The sequence below is a fragment of the Dipteris shenzhenensis genome, chromosome 3 (assembly GCF_047967505.1).
Source record: "Dipteris shenzhenensis isolate YYH24624 ecotype China chromosome 3, Dip_SZ_1.0, whole genome shotgun sequence".
In the NCBI taxonomy this organism is placed as follows: Eukaryota; Viridiplantae; Streptophyta; class Polypodiopsida; order Gleicheniales; family Dipteridaceae; genus Dipteris; species Dipteris shenzhenensis.
In genome coordinates this window covers 34,541,416-34,553,424 of record NC_141598.1, presented here as the reverse complement: position 1 = coordinate 34,553,424, position 12,009 = coordinate 34,541,416, and the positions used below count along the sequence as shown (strand labels likewise).

The 12,009-nt window shown below is 48.3% G+C and overlaps 1 protein-coding gene across 5 annotated transcripts in view; it reads right to left on the bottom strand.

Annotated features, from left to right (window-relative positions):
- LOC147903702 (PTI1-like tyrosine-protein kinase At3g15890) overlaps positions 1 to 9,603 on the bottom strand; it is a 45,562-nt gene extending 35,959 nt beyond the window's left edge. Inside the window, exons 1-4 of one of the 5 annotated variants that reach the window (XM_087372561.1) lie at positions 9,351 to 9,603; positions 9,046 to 9,152; positions 8,819 to 8,886; positions 8,338 to 8,500 (exon numbers count right to left, since the gene is read on the bottom strand). In XM_087372561.1, the coding sequence (XP_087228687.1) occupies positions 8,338 to 8,500; positions 8,819 to 8,874 (219 nt within the window). In that variant the 5' untranslated portion in view covers positions 8,875 to 8,886; positions 9,046 to 9,152; positions 9,351 to 9,603. Of the gene's footprint in view, positions 1 to 8,337; positions 8,501 to 8,818; positions 8,890 to 9,045 lie in introns of all 5 variants that reach the window. The other 4 variants (XM_087372562.1, XM_087372560.1, XM_087372564.1 and 1 more) reach the window with 4 other exon arrangements.
- Between the last annotated feature and the right edge of the window lie 2,406 nt (positions 9,604 to 12,009).

The window sequence follows — 12,009 nt, the reverse complement described above, 5'->3', positions numbered from 1 at the left end:
GCAAAAACTTCGGTAATCAAGGTCAGCGACAGTCTCAAGATCCCCAGAAGCCTCAGAAATCATTTGCTGGATCCCAACAGAAGCAGTCCCCTAAGGATCGTGTTTCTTCTTCTTCACAAAGTCATTACCGACAGCCCCAACATAAAGGTGCGGCCACTGACAAGAAGAACAACTCCAGCTCAAAAGGACTTTGTACCATCTGTATAGGCGACCATAGATGGTTCGATTGTCCCAAGCGACCAAAGCAAAATTCTAATATGGAATCTAGTACTTCCCCAAAAGAAGATGCTACCTCAGCACAAGACAAGAAAGGCAAAGCTGTTCGAATGGCAAATACCATCCACCTGAGCCTTGCCAGCAACCCCGAACCTTCCCTGGCCACTCAAGTACTTTGTGTTCAAGGATCGATTCGTGGAACAACGGTCACCATCCTCATCGACAGTGGCTGTTCTCATAATTTCCTAGCCAGTTCTGTGGTCGATAAACTTCGGTTGACCACCAGTCCTAGCCTCATGGACTATCAGATTGAACTCGCAAATGGAACAACTTTCTTGTGCAACACCAGGATTAAAAACTTGTCTTTTCGCATCCAACATTATACGGACAAGTTGAACTTCGACATTATGCCTCTTTCTCGGTACGATGTCATACTCGGACAACAATGGCTCTACGACTATGATCCATCAATCAGCTTTCGCAGCCATACTATCCAGTTTGTCCACCAGGGAAAACTTATTGAGCTAACTGGTTCTAGGGATTCTCCTTCAACCCCAGTTGCCTCTGCCCTACAAGTAAAGAAGTGGGTTCGTAAACGCCAAGCAAAGACTTCACTTCTGTTGGTTACGGCAGTCGAGGAGACACCAACAAAGGATCCTCCTGAATACCTCAACCAACCTTTTTTCCAGCCTTACCTGGATCTTTTTCCACAGGAATTGCCAAAGCAGTTACCACCTCGACGACCAGTGGATCACCCAATCGAACTTATTCCCGGCAGTAATCCACCGTCGAAGCCTCCTTATCGGGTTTCTCACACTCAAAATGCAGAAATCCAAAGACAGGTCACCGAGCTACTCGACAAAGGTCACATTCGGCCCAGTCGCAGCCCTTTCGGATCTCCTGTATTACTTGTGGAAAAAAAGAACAAGTCTATGCGCCTCTGCATCGACTACCGAGCCCTCAACAAGCTCACTATCAAAAACAAGTATCCATTGCCTCGCATTGATGACCTTTTCGATCAACTTCTACATGCAACACACTTCCCCAAGATTGATCTTCGTTCAGGTTATCATCAAATTCGTATACGAGAAGGCGATGAGTACAAGACAGCTTTTCGAACAAAGTATGGACACTATGAATGTTTGGTCATGCCTTTTGGGTTAAACAATGCCCCGGCCACATTCATGACATTAATGAACGACATCTTCAGGCCTTTCCTCGATAAGTTCGTCATCGTTTACCTCGATGACATCCTCGTTTTCAGTAGATCCCTACATGAGCACAAACAACATCTTCACCAAGTTTTTGAAGTTCTCCGCGCAAATTCTCTCTACATCAACATTGAGAAGAGTGAGTTCTTCAAGACCCAACTTGAATATTTGGGACATGTTATTTCAGCTCAAGGTATCTCTGTGGATCCCAAGAAGGTCGAGGTAATCCGAAACTGGCCTACTCCTAAGAATGTTCATGATGTCCGCTCTTTTCTCGGATTGGCAAACTTCTACCATACAAAGGTCTATCAGTTTTCCGAAATCGCAGCTCCTATGTCCGAATTATTGAAAAGCACAGCAATTTTTCAGTGGCTTCCCGAAACAGAGTATAGTTTCCAACAACTCAAGCGAGCACTCACTACCACACCAGTTATGGCTATTGCTGACCCAAATCTTCCATTTGAGGTCATGACCGACGCTTCCGACATCGCTACAGGAGCAGTCTTGATGCAAGAAGGCCGAGTTATTGCTTTTGACAGCCATAAACATTCTGATATCCAAACCCGATATCCGGTCTATGATAAGGAGTTTCTTGCTGTTGTACATGCTTATCGCTCTTGGAAACATTACCTCATGGGTGCCGACTCTGTGGTCAAAACAGACCACCACTCTCTCAAGTATATCTTTACTCAGCCAGTCATGAATGCTCGACAAGCACGCTGGGTTGAGTTTCTGGCCAACTTTCACATGACCATTGAGTACATACCAGGACTACGCAATGTAGTTGCAGATGCTCTCAGCAGGTTACCTCTAGCATCAGCCATGGTAATCTCTACATTATCTGTGGATGTTCCGAATTCATTCAAAGGAAAGTATTTCAATGATAAAGACTTCGGCACCGCAGTACAGGTTCTTTCCAAAGATCAACCTTCGATTTCCGAACAAAAGATTTTCTCATCCTATTCTTATACGGACGACCTTCTGTATTATCAAGATCGCGTCTGTGTACCACATGACAAGGATGTTCGACGTCTTTTGTTAAAAGAGCATCATGTAGTTTCTTATGCTGCCCATCCAGGCATCAATAAGACTTATCGGTTACTCAGTGCAACATACTACTGGCCTCAGATGAAAAGAGATGTCATCAACATGGTTACATCTTGTCTATCATGTCAACAAATGAAAGCAAGTCGACGACTTCCAACAGGACTTCTTCACCCTCTTCCAGTTCCAACTGAAAGGTGGGAAAGTATTTCCATGGATTTCATTACAACACTACCGCGATCCTCCAGAGGTAATACTCAGATTATGGTAATTGTTGATCGCTTGTCCAAAATGGCACACTTTGTTGCTTGCAAAAGCAGTGCACAGGCCCCGGACATAGCCAAACTCTTTATACAACACATCTTCCGACACCATGGATTACCCAAGAATATCATATCCGACAGAGATCCTAAGTTTACCAGTCACTTTTGGATTTCACTGTTCGAATCTTTGGGTACAACTCTACTGTTCAGTTCAGCTTACCACCCAGAATCAGATGGACAGACTGAAAGAGTCAACCAAGTTCTGGAAGAAATGCTTCGACATTATGTTCAGTCACGCCTCGCAGCCTGGGAAGAGTATCTACCACTCCTCGAGTTTGCTTATAATAACTCTTTCCATAGTGCCATCAGCATGACTCCATTCCAAGCAGCTTATGGACACACTCCGATTGTACCAACAAATTTTGTACTTCAACATCGAGTGGCCCTAGCTGATCAATTGGTTCAAGAAATGCAAGACATTCTACTGCAAGTCAGGGATCATATGCGAAAAGCGCAAGAGCGGTATCAACGGTCTACCAACAAACATAGACGTCACCTGGAATTTAACACTGGTGACATGGTGCTATTATTTGTAGCCCCACATCGCTATAAGACGGTTAAGTCTGTGTTTCCTAAGTTGCGACCCAGATACTATGGACCTTTCCGGATCGTCAAGAAAAATTCACCTTTAAGTTATAAATTGGAATTACCACCATCATGGGGTAAAATCCATCCAACATTTCATATTTCTTGGCTAAAGACGTACATTCCAGGCGATGAAGCAGTTCCTCCTGCAAGTGATTATGTCCCAGAAATTGAAGACGATTATGTTCTCCTTATTCCTGAGCGTATTCTGGACCATCGACAGCGAGAGACTCGACATCGACTTATCACGGAATTCCTTGTTCTTTGGCGAGATCTGGACGACTCCGATGCTACTTGGCAGTCTGATGAAGACTTACAGCAGTACCCTGATCTTTTACAGCAGTATTTTCAGAATCTACCATGATATTTTCTACATCGGTTCATTATCTCCACCAGGGTCTTCTTTTGAGTGGGAGGGGATGTCACGATCTGTGACGTATTCCTTTCTCTTTCTAGACTTATGGATGGTTTAATGAATGGACACTTGTGGAAGGGTATGACCTTTCGACGGGACACTTGCCCTTTCGACGGGACACTTCCTTATGAGGCACAACCCTTCACAAGAGACATTCTAATGAAGAGACATTTCTATTGTAATGTACCCTCTCATCAAGGGTCACACCCTTCACAAGGGGTACACACCTCTTCATGCACATACCCTTTGGAGTACACACCTTTTCATGTGTGACTCTTCACTCTCTATATAAGAGAGGCCAAATTGTATGGATGACAATCACATCCACCCTACAGATATTCAAGCAATACAGTTATTCCTTTGCTCTCTGCCATCTCAGTCTCTTTTCTGTTCCTTAGCACAGTTCTAAATATAGTAAATCTAGGATTTCTTACAAAGGGGCGGATGGGAAGATTGCCGCCTTGGCCCCTAGGGACGGCCCTAGCTTTGCTTTCACGTTCCTCAGCGACGGCACCGAGACCTGGACAGACGACTCGGTCTGGGAGGCTCTCAGAGAGCAGACGCACGCTCAGGTTTGCTCCTGGATAGGCCCGTCCGGTGGGCAGCTTCTCGAGATTCAGTGGTCCGAGGGCGATGTGCACCTGCGGTGGCGTTGCGCCGCCAAACGCTCCTCAGGCCTCCCCTATCATGGCCCCTCCCCCAGGATGTCAGAGCCTGGTCCCCTCAGAAACTCCGAGCCTTCTACGGGATGACTACTTCAGAGATCTCGAGCTGGCTCGAGAAAGCATTTGCTCATGGCACCAAAGGCCTCTCGCCCTGCTGAAGGTGTTGAAGAACGGGCAGGACGACCCCGCCTCCCCCTCCAAACCTTCTCATAAGCGGCAGCGCCTCCACTCCGAAATGTCAGCTTCTTCATCGACTTCGACCGCGAGCAGACAGTTGTTCGCAGCCTCCCATTCCTCACCATGAGCCTACACCTCGTATCCTAGAATGTGAACGGGTTTCACTCTTCTGGCACCCGTGGTCCCACGAAGCTCATTTTGCGACAGGAACTTCAGCCAGCAGTGATTGGTCGTTTGGATGTACTTCTGCTCCAGGAGCACAAGCTTTCTGCGGCTCATTCTCGTAGCTGCAGGAAGGTTCTCCCTGGACGTTCCCACACTTATTGGGAGCCCTCGATCGGCGCACAGGGGAGGAGTGGAGGTGTCTGTACTTCCGTGTGCGAGCAGCTAGCCCAGGGAGTTTTCGGTCATGGCACGTTGATCCCAGGCTGGGCCCTTTGGGTAAGCCTGGAACTGGAGGGTTCCAAAATAGGAATCCTCAACATTTATGCTCCCACAGACCTCCGGTGCAGAGCCACCTTCTGGAGGACACTTACAGGGATTCTTCCAGACATGGATTCCTGGATTGTTGGAGGCGACTTCAACAATCTGGAGACCTTGGAGGACCAGCAGGGCAGAGGTCCGGAGTTTACAGGTATGGCTCAGGCAGAGCAGTCTGCTTGGGACTCTTTCATCTTCGCGACAGGAGGTAGGGACAGTTGGAGAGACCCGTCCTTCCGACGTTGGCACGGGAGCCTGGACTTCTCGTGGGGCTTCTGCAGGGAAGGAGGCAGACTCCTGGAGAGGCTGGATAGATTTTATGTCAGTGATTGGGCCATTAGCAGAGGCGGTCAGGCGGGTATAGTTCCAGGGATGACACTTTCCGACCATGCGCCTGCGCTCCTATCTTTAGACTCGGCAGCCCAGGCCCTTCCCCCCCGTTCATGCCGGATTCCCGACTCCATTTTCTCGAGGGTGGACGTGCGCAGCAGTATCTGCAGTCTATGGGACAGAGATTGGGGCGAGTGCGCGGATCTGGTTGATTCGGTGGCGCTGGCTTTGCAGGAGTCCAGCCAGATTTGCCAGCTCGCAGCCCTACACGTTCGACAGGAGTGGTGGGGCAGAGAGAGAGCTCTTCGGAGGGACCTCGCCTCCATTCAGCGACTCCAGCAGGCAGCCCCGGGCTCGGAGGAGCTTCGGATCCAGGCCCTTCGAGCCAGAGCCCTTCTTGAGGAGACCCTCCAGCGTCGGTCAGAGTTTTCCTATCACGCCTCCCTCTCCTTCTGGGCTCGAAAGGGTGACCGGATGAGCAGGGAGTTCTTCAGGACGCATGGCCAGAGAGCAGCAGGTGATCAGCTCCAGAGTCTCAGGACAGCAGAGGGGCACATTGTTACGGATCCAGGTGAGGTCTTGGGGTTGGCTACCGACTTCTATAGGACTCTTTTCCAGCAGGAGCCGCTTGCCCCTCGCACTCGACGCTCCCGGGAGGAGGTGTGGAGGCACATTCCATCCCTGGTCCAGCCCAGCATGCAGGCGACGTTGTTGGCACCGTTCACTACGGACGAGATGTTGGAGGCCTTGATGGCCATCGACGGGCAGAAGTGCCCGGGCGAGGATGGGCTATCCCGAGCATTCTTCACCTCCTTCTGGGATCAGATCCATCAGCCCCTCCTAGCAGCTCTTCAGAGGATTTTCAGCAGCGGTTATATGCCAGAGAGCCTCTCCTCGGGACTGATTTGCCTCATCCCGAAGGGAGGAGATAGACAAGAGATCCGTCAGTGGCGCCCGATCACCCTGCTTACCACTGCTTACAAAATCCTTGCCAAGATGATCAGCGCCAGAGTTCGGCCTCTACTTCCAGACCTCATTCATGACACTCAGACAGGCTTTGTCCAGGATCGCAGTATCCTGGATAATGTCTTCACCTTCTCAGAGGCAGCGGAGTGGGCTCAGCACAGTGGGTCACACCTAGCCATCCTACTTCTCGACTTTGAGAAGGCCTACGATCGAGTGGACTGGTCCTTTCTGGAGGGGACTCTGGAGCGACTAGGTTTCCCAGCAGGATGGATTCAGGGTATTTCAGCGTTGTACAGGACAGCTTCTAGCAGGGTCATCATTGGCGACAGGATGGGTGAGCGTTTTCGTCTGGAGAGATCAGTGCGTCAGGGCTGCCCCCTGGCTCCTTACCTGTTTCTCTTCTTCGCTGAGGCTATGACATACTACCTTCGGGCGAGATCTACTGGGCTCAAGGGTGTTCGCCTCCCACTCCGGGAGGACACGGAGCTCCTAGATTCGGAGTATGCGGATGACACAGCACTGTATGTCCAGGATGATGAGATGATGCTGGAGAGGGTGAGGTTGGCCCTAGAGATCTTCTGTTCGGCTGCCGGTGCGAAAATCAACTGGAACAAATCAGTTGGTTTTCTCACAGACCCCGGGGCGTGCTCTCAGTGGGGGAATTGGGACCCAGTAGAGTGGAGATGGCCAGAGATTGTGACAGACCTCTTTCTTTGCCTACAGCACGACATTGGGCAGGCGAGTTCTTGGGAGGATGCAGAGCCGCCCCCCCACCCAGCGGCCCAGCTGGTATGCACAGGGTATTTCCAGGCTCTTTTTGCAGGCCTTCTGGAAGGCCTTGTGGGAGAGTTGGCGGCCGCGGAAGATCTCCTACTTCCTGTGGCTTCTTGCCCACAAAGGTCTTCCAGTGGGGAGCTGGTTGCGGCAGATAGGCCAGGACGGACGTTGTCAGATCTGTCATGAGGAGGAGGAGTCACCAAAACACTGCCTGTGGAGTTGCACTCGCGCCCAGGAAGTGTGGAGGTGGACTTTCGGGATTCTTACTCGCGCAGCACCGGAGCTAGGATTGATCACTTGGGGCGCGTTCTGTTGGTGCAGCACCGCACCTGGTTTCATCACTTATTCGAGGCATGTCAGCAGGACCCCACATTCCTTATCACACAGGGGACGTGGGGGCCGCTCGAGAGTATCCCGCAGCACCTAGCAGAGGCTGATACAGGAGCTCAGGAGAGGCAGCCAGTCTGGGAGATTATTAGCAGCATCACAGGATGGCACATTTGGACCTCGCGCTGCGCGCAGATCCTCGGTGGCACCTCCTTATCGACTGCCCAAATCATGACTGATATTTGGAGCGAGATTATTCATACCCTCAGAGGCCAGTGGGACCAGATACAGGGGGACTCCCGGGCCGGCCGGGAGAAGCGGAGACGCTTCCTCCGGGTTTGGGACACACAGGGCCTCTTCTTCGAGCAGACTTCGCAGGGCCTTCGGTGGCGCTACTCACCACCTCTCTGGCTGTTCATTCACACTCGCCTTATCCCTCCGTGAGAGAGAGCTTTACTTTTTGTTACCTTTTTGGGCTGCGTCCGATTTGGGAACGCAGCCCGTCAGCTACAATGCTGACCTCTTGTATCTTGTTCTCGAAGTAATATAATTAGCACTGTTTTTTCGGCAAAAAATTATTAGGCTCTCCTCTAGAACTGACCAATGGGACCCAAACAGCCACCTTGGCAGAGTATTACATCAAATTATGAGGTGTGGTGTGCCGGCAAGTCACCACAAAAACCACCTTGAACATAAGCACGAGGTCCAGGGTATGAACTGGAAAAGCTCCGGTCTATTCAGATGCAAAGATAAATGCGCAACTTACCCAGCACAAAATGAATCAAAGAATGTACTCATAATCACGATGAAAAGACACTTGCCTGAGATCCATCCCACAGTTGGCCCCAATATACACTTCCGAATCCTCCTTCCCCAAGCTTGTTATCATAATTGAAGTTATTGGTGGCTGCATGCAGCTCTTTTAACGAAAATATTCGCCAGTGGTTCGTCTTCTTGTTTGTGGAAGCTCTGCGATCGTAATAGCTGAATTCAAAAGAACTTCCAAATCAGCAACCATCAAACAGATCTAAATGTAACGCGCTACATCATAGTTGACTTCCAGTGAGGCTAGATCTCTGAACACGTGATATTCTCATCAGTCATGGCGTCCTACATTCGAACAATTGGTCTTTCCAATCAAAAGCTGTTAACACGTGTTTGTAAATCCGTAGTAGAGATCAAGAACTTTGCTGTACATGATCCGCTCTATGTGAATCTCATAGTCTATAGATACCAAATACATAGGTAGAAGAATAAAGCCAGATCGCCTCATCACTGACGCAAAAATTCACGACTACGCACCTGCCCTTCGCGCAGCCTCCGGCACGGCAACAATCCCATTTACCAAAACAACTCATTTCTTCACCTCCCTGCTGCATCGATAAAAGGCTCTGTTTAATATTTCTTTCCATTTAAACTCTCTTTCTCTCTCTCTCTCTCTCTCTCTCTCTCTCTCTCTCTGCACCTCAGCCAATTCCATGTTTGAACTGCGCATTTAGAAAGATCTGATCTTTAAGGGACAGCTCTACCGATCAATGTCGAGAATCGCTCCGCGGCATCTTCCCAAGATTGATCGAGTCTTTTGAGGAAATGCCTCGGTAGAAGGATAGTTCCACTCCAGAGCTTCCAATTTTGTCTGGAGCGGAAGCCGAAGCCGAAGCCGATCAGGGGGGGAATTCAAAGCCGAAGCCGATGGTTCAAGGCGAACAGAAACCAGAGCGGAAGCTTACGAAGCTATTGAAGGCTGCTATAAGGAGACTCTCTCTCTCTCTCTCTCTCTCTCTCTCTCTCTCTCTCTCAACCAAGGCGAACAGAAACCAGAGCGGAAGCTTACGAAGCTATTGAAGGAAGCTGCTGTAAGGAGACTCTCTCTCTCTCTCTCTCTCTCTCTCTCTCTGCCAGCTCCTTGTGCTATATCAGGTCTCAACGCGGTTCTCTCACACAATTCGAAATCGGCCCAAGAAGCACTAAACGACGGGGGAATTGGGCAGGAACACTACAAAGAGCGGAGAGGAAGGGGGACCCCGAGGACGGCGATTGAGGGACAGAGAGCGCAAGGAGGGGGGGTGGGGAGTGTGTGGGGGGTCAGTTTGAGCTCAATTTGCGGGGGAAACAACACATCTCCAGCCCCCCCCCCCCCCCACACACACACACACACAAACAAGAATTATTATATTCATGAGGCCTCCCTTTTGAAGTGTTTGGATGAGAAAGAGTAGTTCTTATTGCAATGTCGGGATGGTTGTGTACAGTGTGAAGTGGTCTGACCAGTTAACGTAGTTGCAGCCGCTTGTGGATTTTATGTGGTGGGGGATGTTCGTGCAGATGTGGTCAATTGTCAACCCATGGATTGTTGTTGGTTGCTTGATTATTTGGTGCAAGTTGTGGGCCGACATGAACTGTTGCAGAGTACAACTTGTCTTGTCATTTGTTTCGTAGGACATGTTGAAATCACCGACAATGTATGTGTTTGTGGAAAGGAGACCAATTTGTATTGTTCTCTCCAAGCTGTGTATAAGTGCTTTCATGCTTGCTCATAGTTGGACGTCTTGGTACAGCTATGACAAGATTTGCAGTTTCTCAGTTGTGAGGCTTTTGTAGGTTGATGAGATCAAGGGCAAGTGAAGTGCCGAATGTATTGTTGTGCCTCCTATGTTGAACACTGCTTTTCCTGTGTATGCAAGGAGAAGGACTTTTGGCAATTGAATGGAGGTTGAGTGTATGCATGTGTAGTACCGTTGCAATGCTTCAATCAAGAGCAACTTGAATGTTTTCCCTGTGCCTGCATTGCTTGACAAGAAGAAGCACAAAGGGACTTGTTCACTAGATAGCTTTTTAAGCATAATGTCATCAAGAAGTCGCTGTCTGGGATTGAGCTTGCGGAGCTCGCGGAAGTAGTCGCTGTTAGGCATGAACATGTAAGTGAAGTTAGTTGTGTTTGTTTATGTGGTTTTTTTGTTTGCTTGGTCAAACTTAGTGCGAAGGTCAAACTCTGTTGTAATGTGAGGGAAACCATTTGTTTGTGTTCTGGACGTGGATGTTGTTGAAAGCACATTGTTATTGAGAGAAGGCAACATGCCCTTATTGAAATCTCTAGTGTTGTGGTTGATTATTTCTCGCGCATCCACATACGAGTCGTGCAATGTTGACAACTCATCATCAGGACTGGGCTCTTCATCTACGAAAGGTAAGTATACTGTAGTGATTCTCAGGGTCTTTGGCCTTGCTATAATTGTTGAAGCGAATGACTTTTGCTCTCTTGTACTTTGTAACTCCACATCCACTTGAATTGTACGTACTTGCATACAAAGCGAAGCAAAGATTATGCAACGTGCTTGTTCTTGCCTTATACTTTGCAATTACATCTTCAAAGAAAACATCAGAACTATTTGGATCCATTTTCTCTAGTTGGGAGCGACGTTTGAGTAGGAGCGTTCATTCTTCAATGGGGCTGGTGTTTATGTAGCAAAACTCCTTGGTGGAACTCGTTAGTGGCAAGGACAAGGTTAATATGCTGCTTGCTGTGAGCTGATATGCTGAGTGTTTAGAATTGCATTCCCAATTTTTCGGATGCATTCATTTGCTAGGACATCTCCTTGAAGGCATTGGTCCATTGCTTGTTTCATGGCTTCTGCAGTTGAGTGGTCCACTTTGGTCATATATAAAGTGCAATATGCAGGTGCAGCATGGGGGTTCATCATGAACTGGATGTCAGTGTTCGCTTGCCATAGCGCTGAAACTATTGGATTGAAATTGTTTTTGTATGTGTCTTTGGGTTCATGACGTAAGAAAACTGATGGCTGAAGAATGCTAGCTCTTAGGGCCATGATGTACTATTCCTTTGTAAGTGACAAGTTTTGCAGCAGGTCATCGAAGCTAAGTTCTTCTATGTTGTGGTCATGCAAGAGTGCATGTATTTTATGGTAATTGCACTTGTGCTCGATTGCTTTTTCATTTCTTGTAGAGGTGTTAATATTGTTGTTGCTTTCATGGGTGGATGTGGGAAGTTGAAGCGGCAAGCATTGCCCTTCTTCTTGCAGGTTTTCCTGTGTTTGTGTTTTTGGATGTCTTTGTTGCTCAATAAGAATTTAGCAATGTCAGTACAAATGTATTGATCCACAAATGAAACGACGTCTGCATCTGATGACTCACCATACGTGGGTGCACCTTCAATCCATAGAAGACCATGGTTGTGCTGGCTGCCTGTATTTTGGAACTTAGTGTGACGAAGAAAAAGTCAAATAGTTGCCCTAGTGTCGATGAATCTTGTTTAAGGAATCGTTTCATTGCTTGGAACTTGTGAACATAGTATCTTGTAGTTGTGATTGGGTCACCACCCACAAAATATTGAATGAAGTGTGTTTGTGGGTGAAAGATTATTTTGAGTGTCATGTTATGGATTGAGTTTGTGCAAGCAATCTATGAGTGGCTCCAATTCTTCTCTACAGCAAGGAAAAAGAGAAAGAAAGTAGATGGACCTAGCTGTTTAAGCA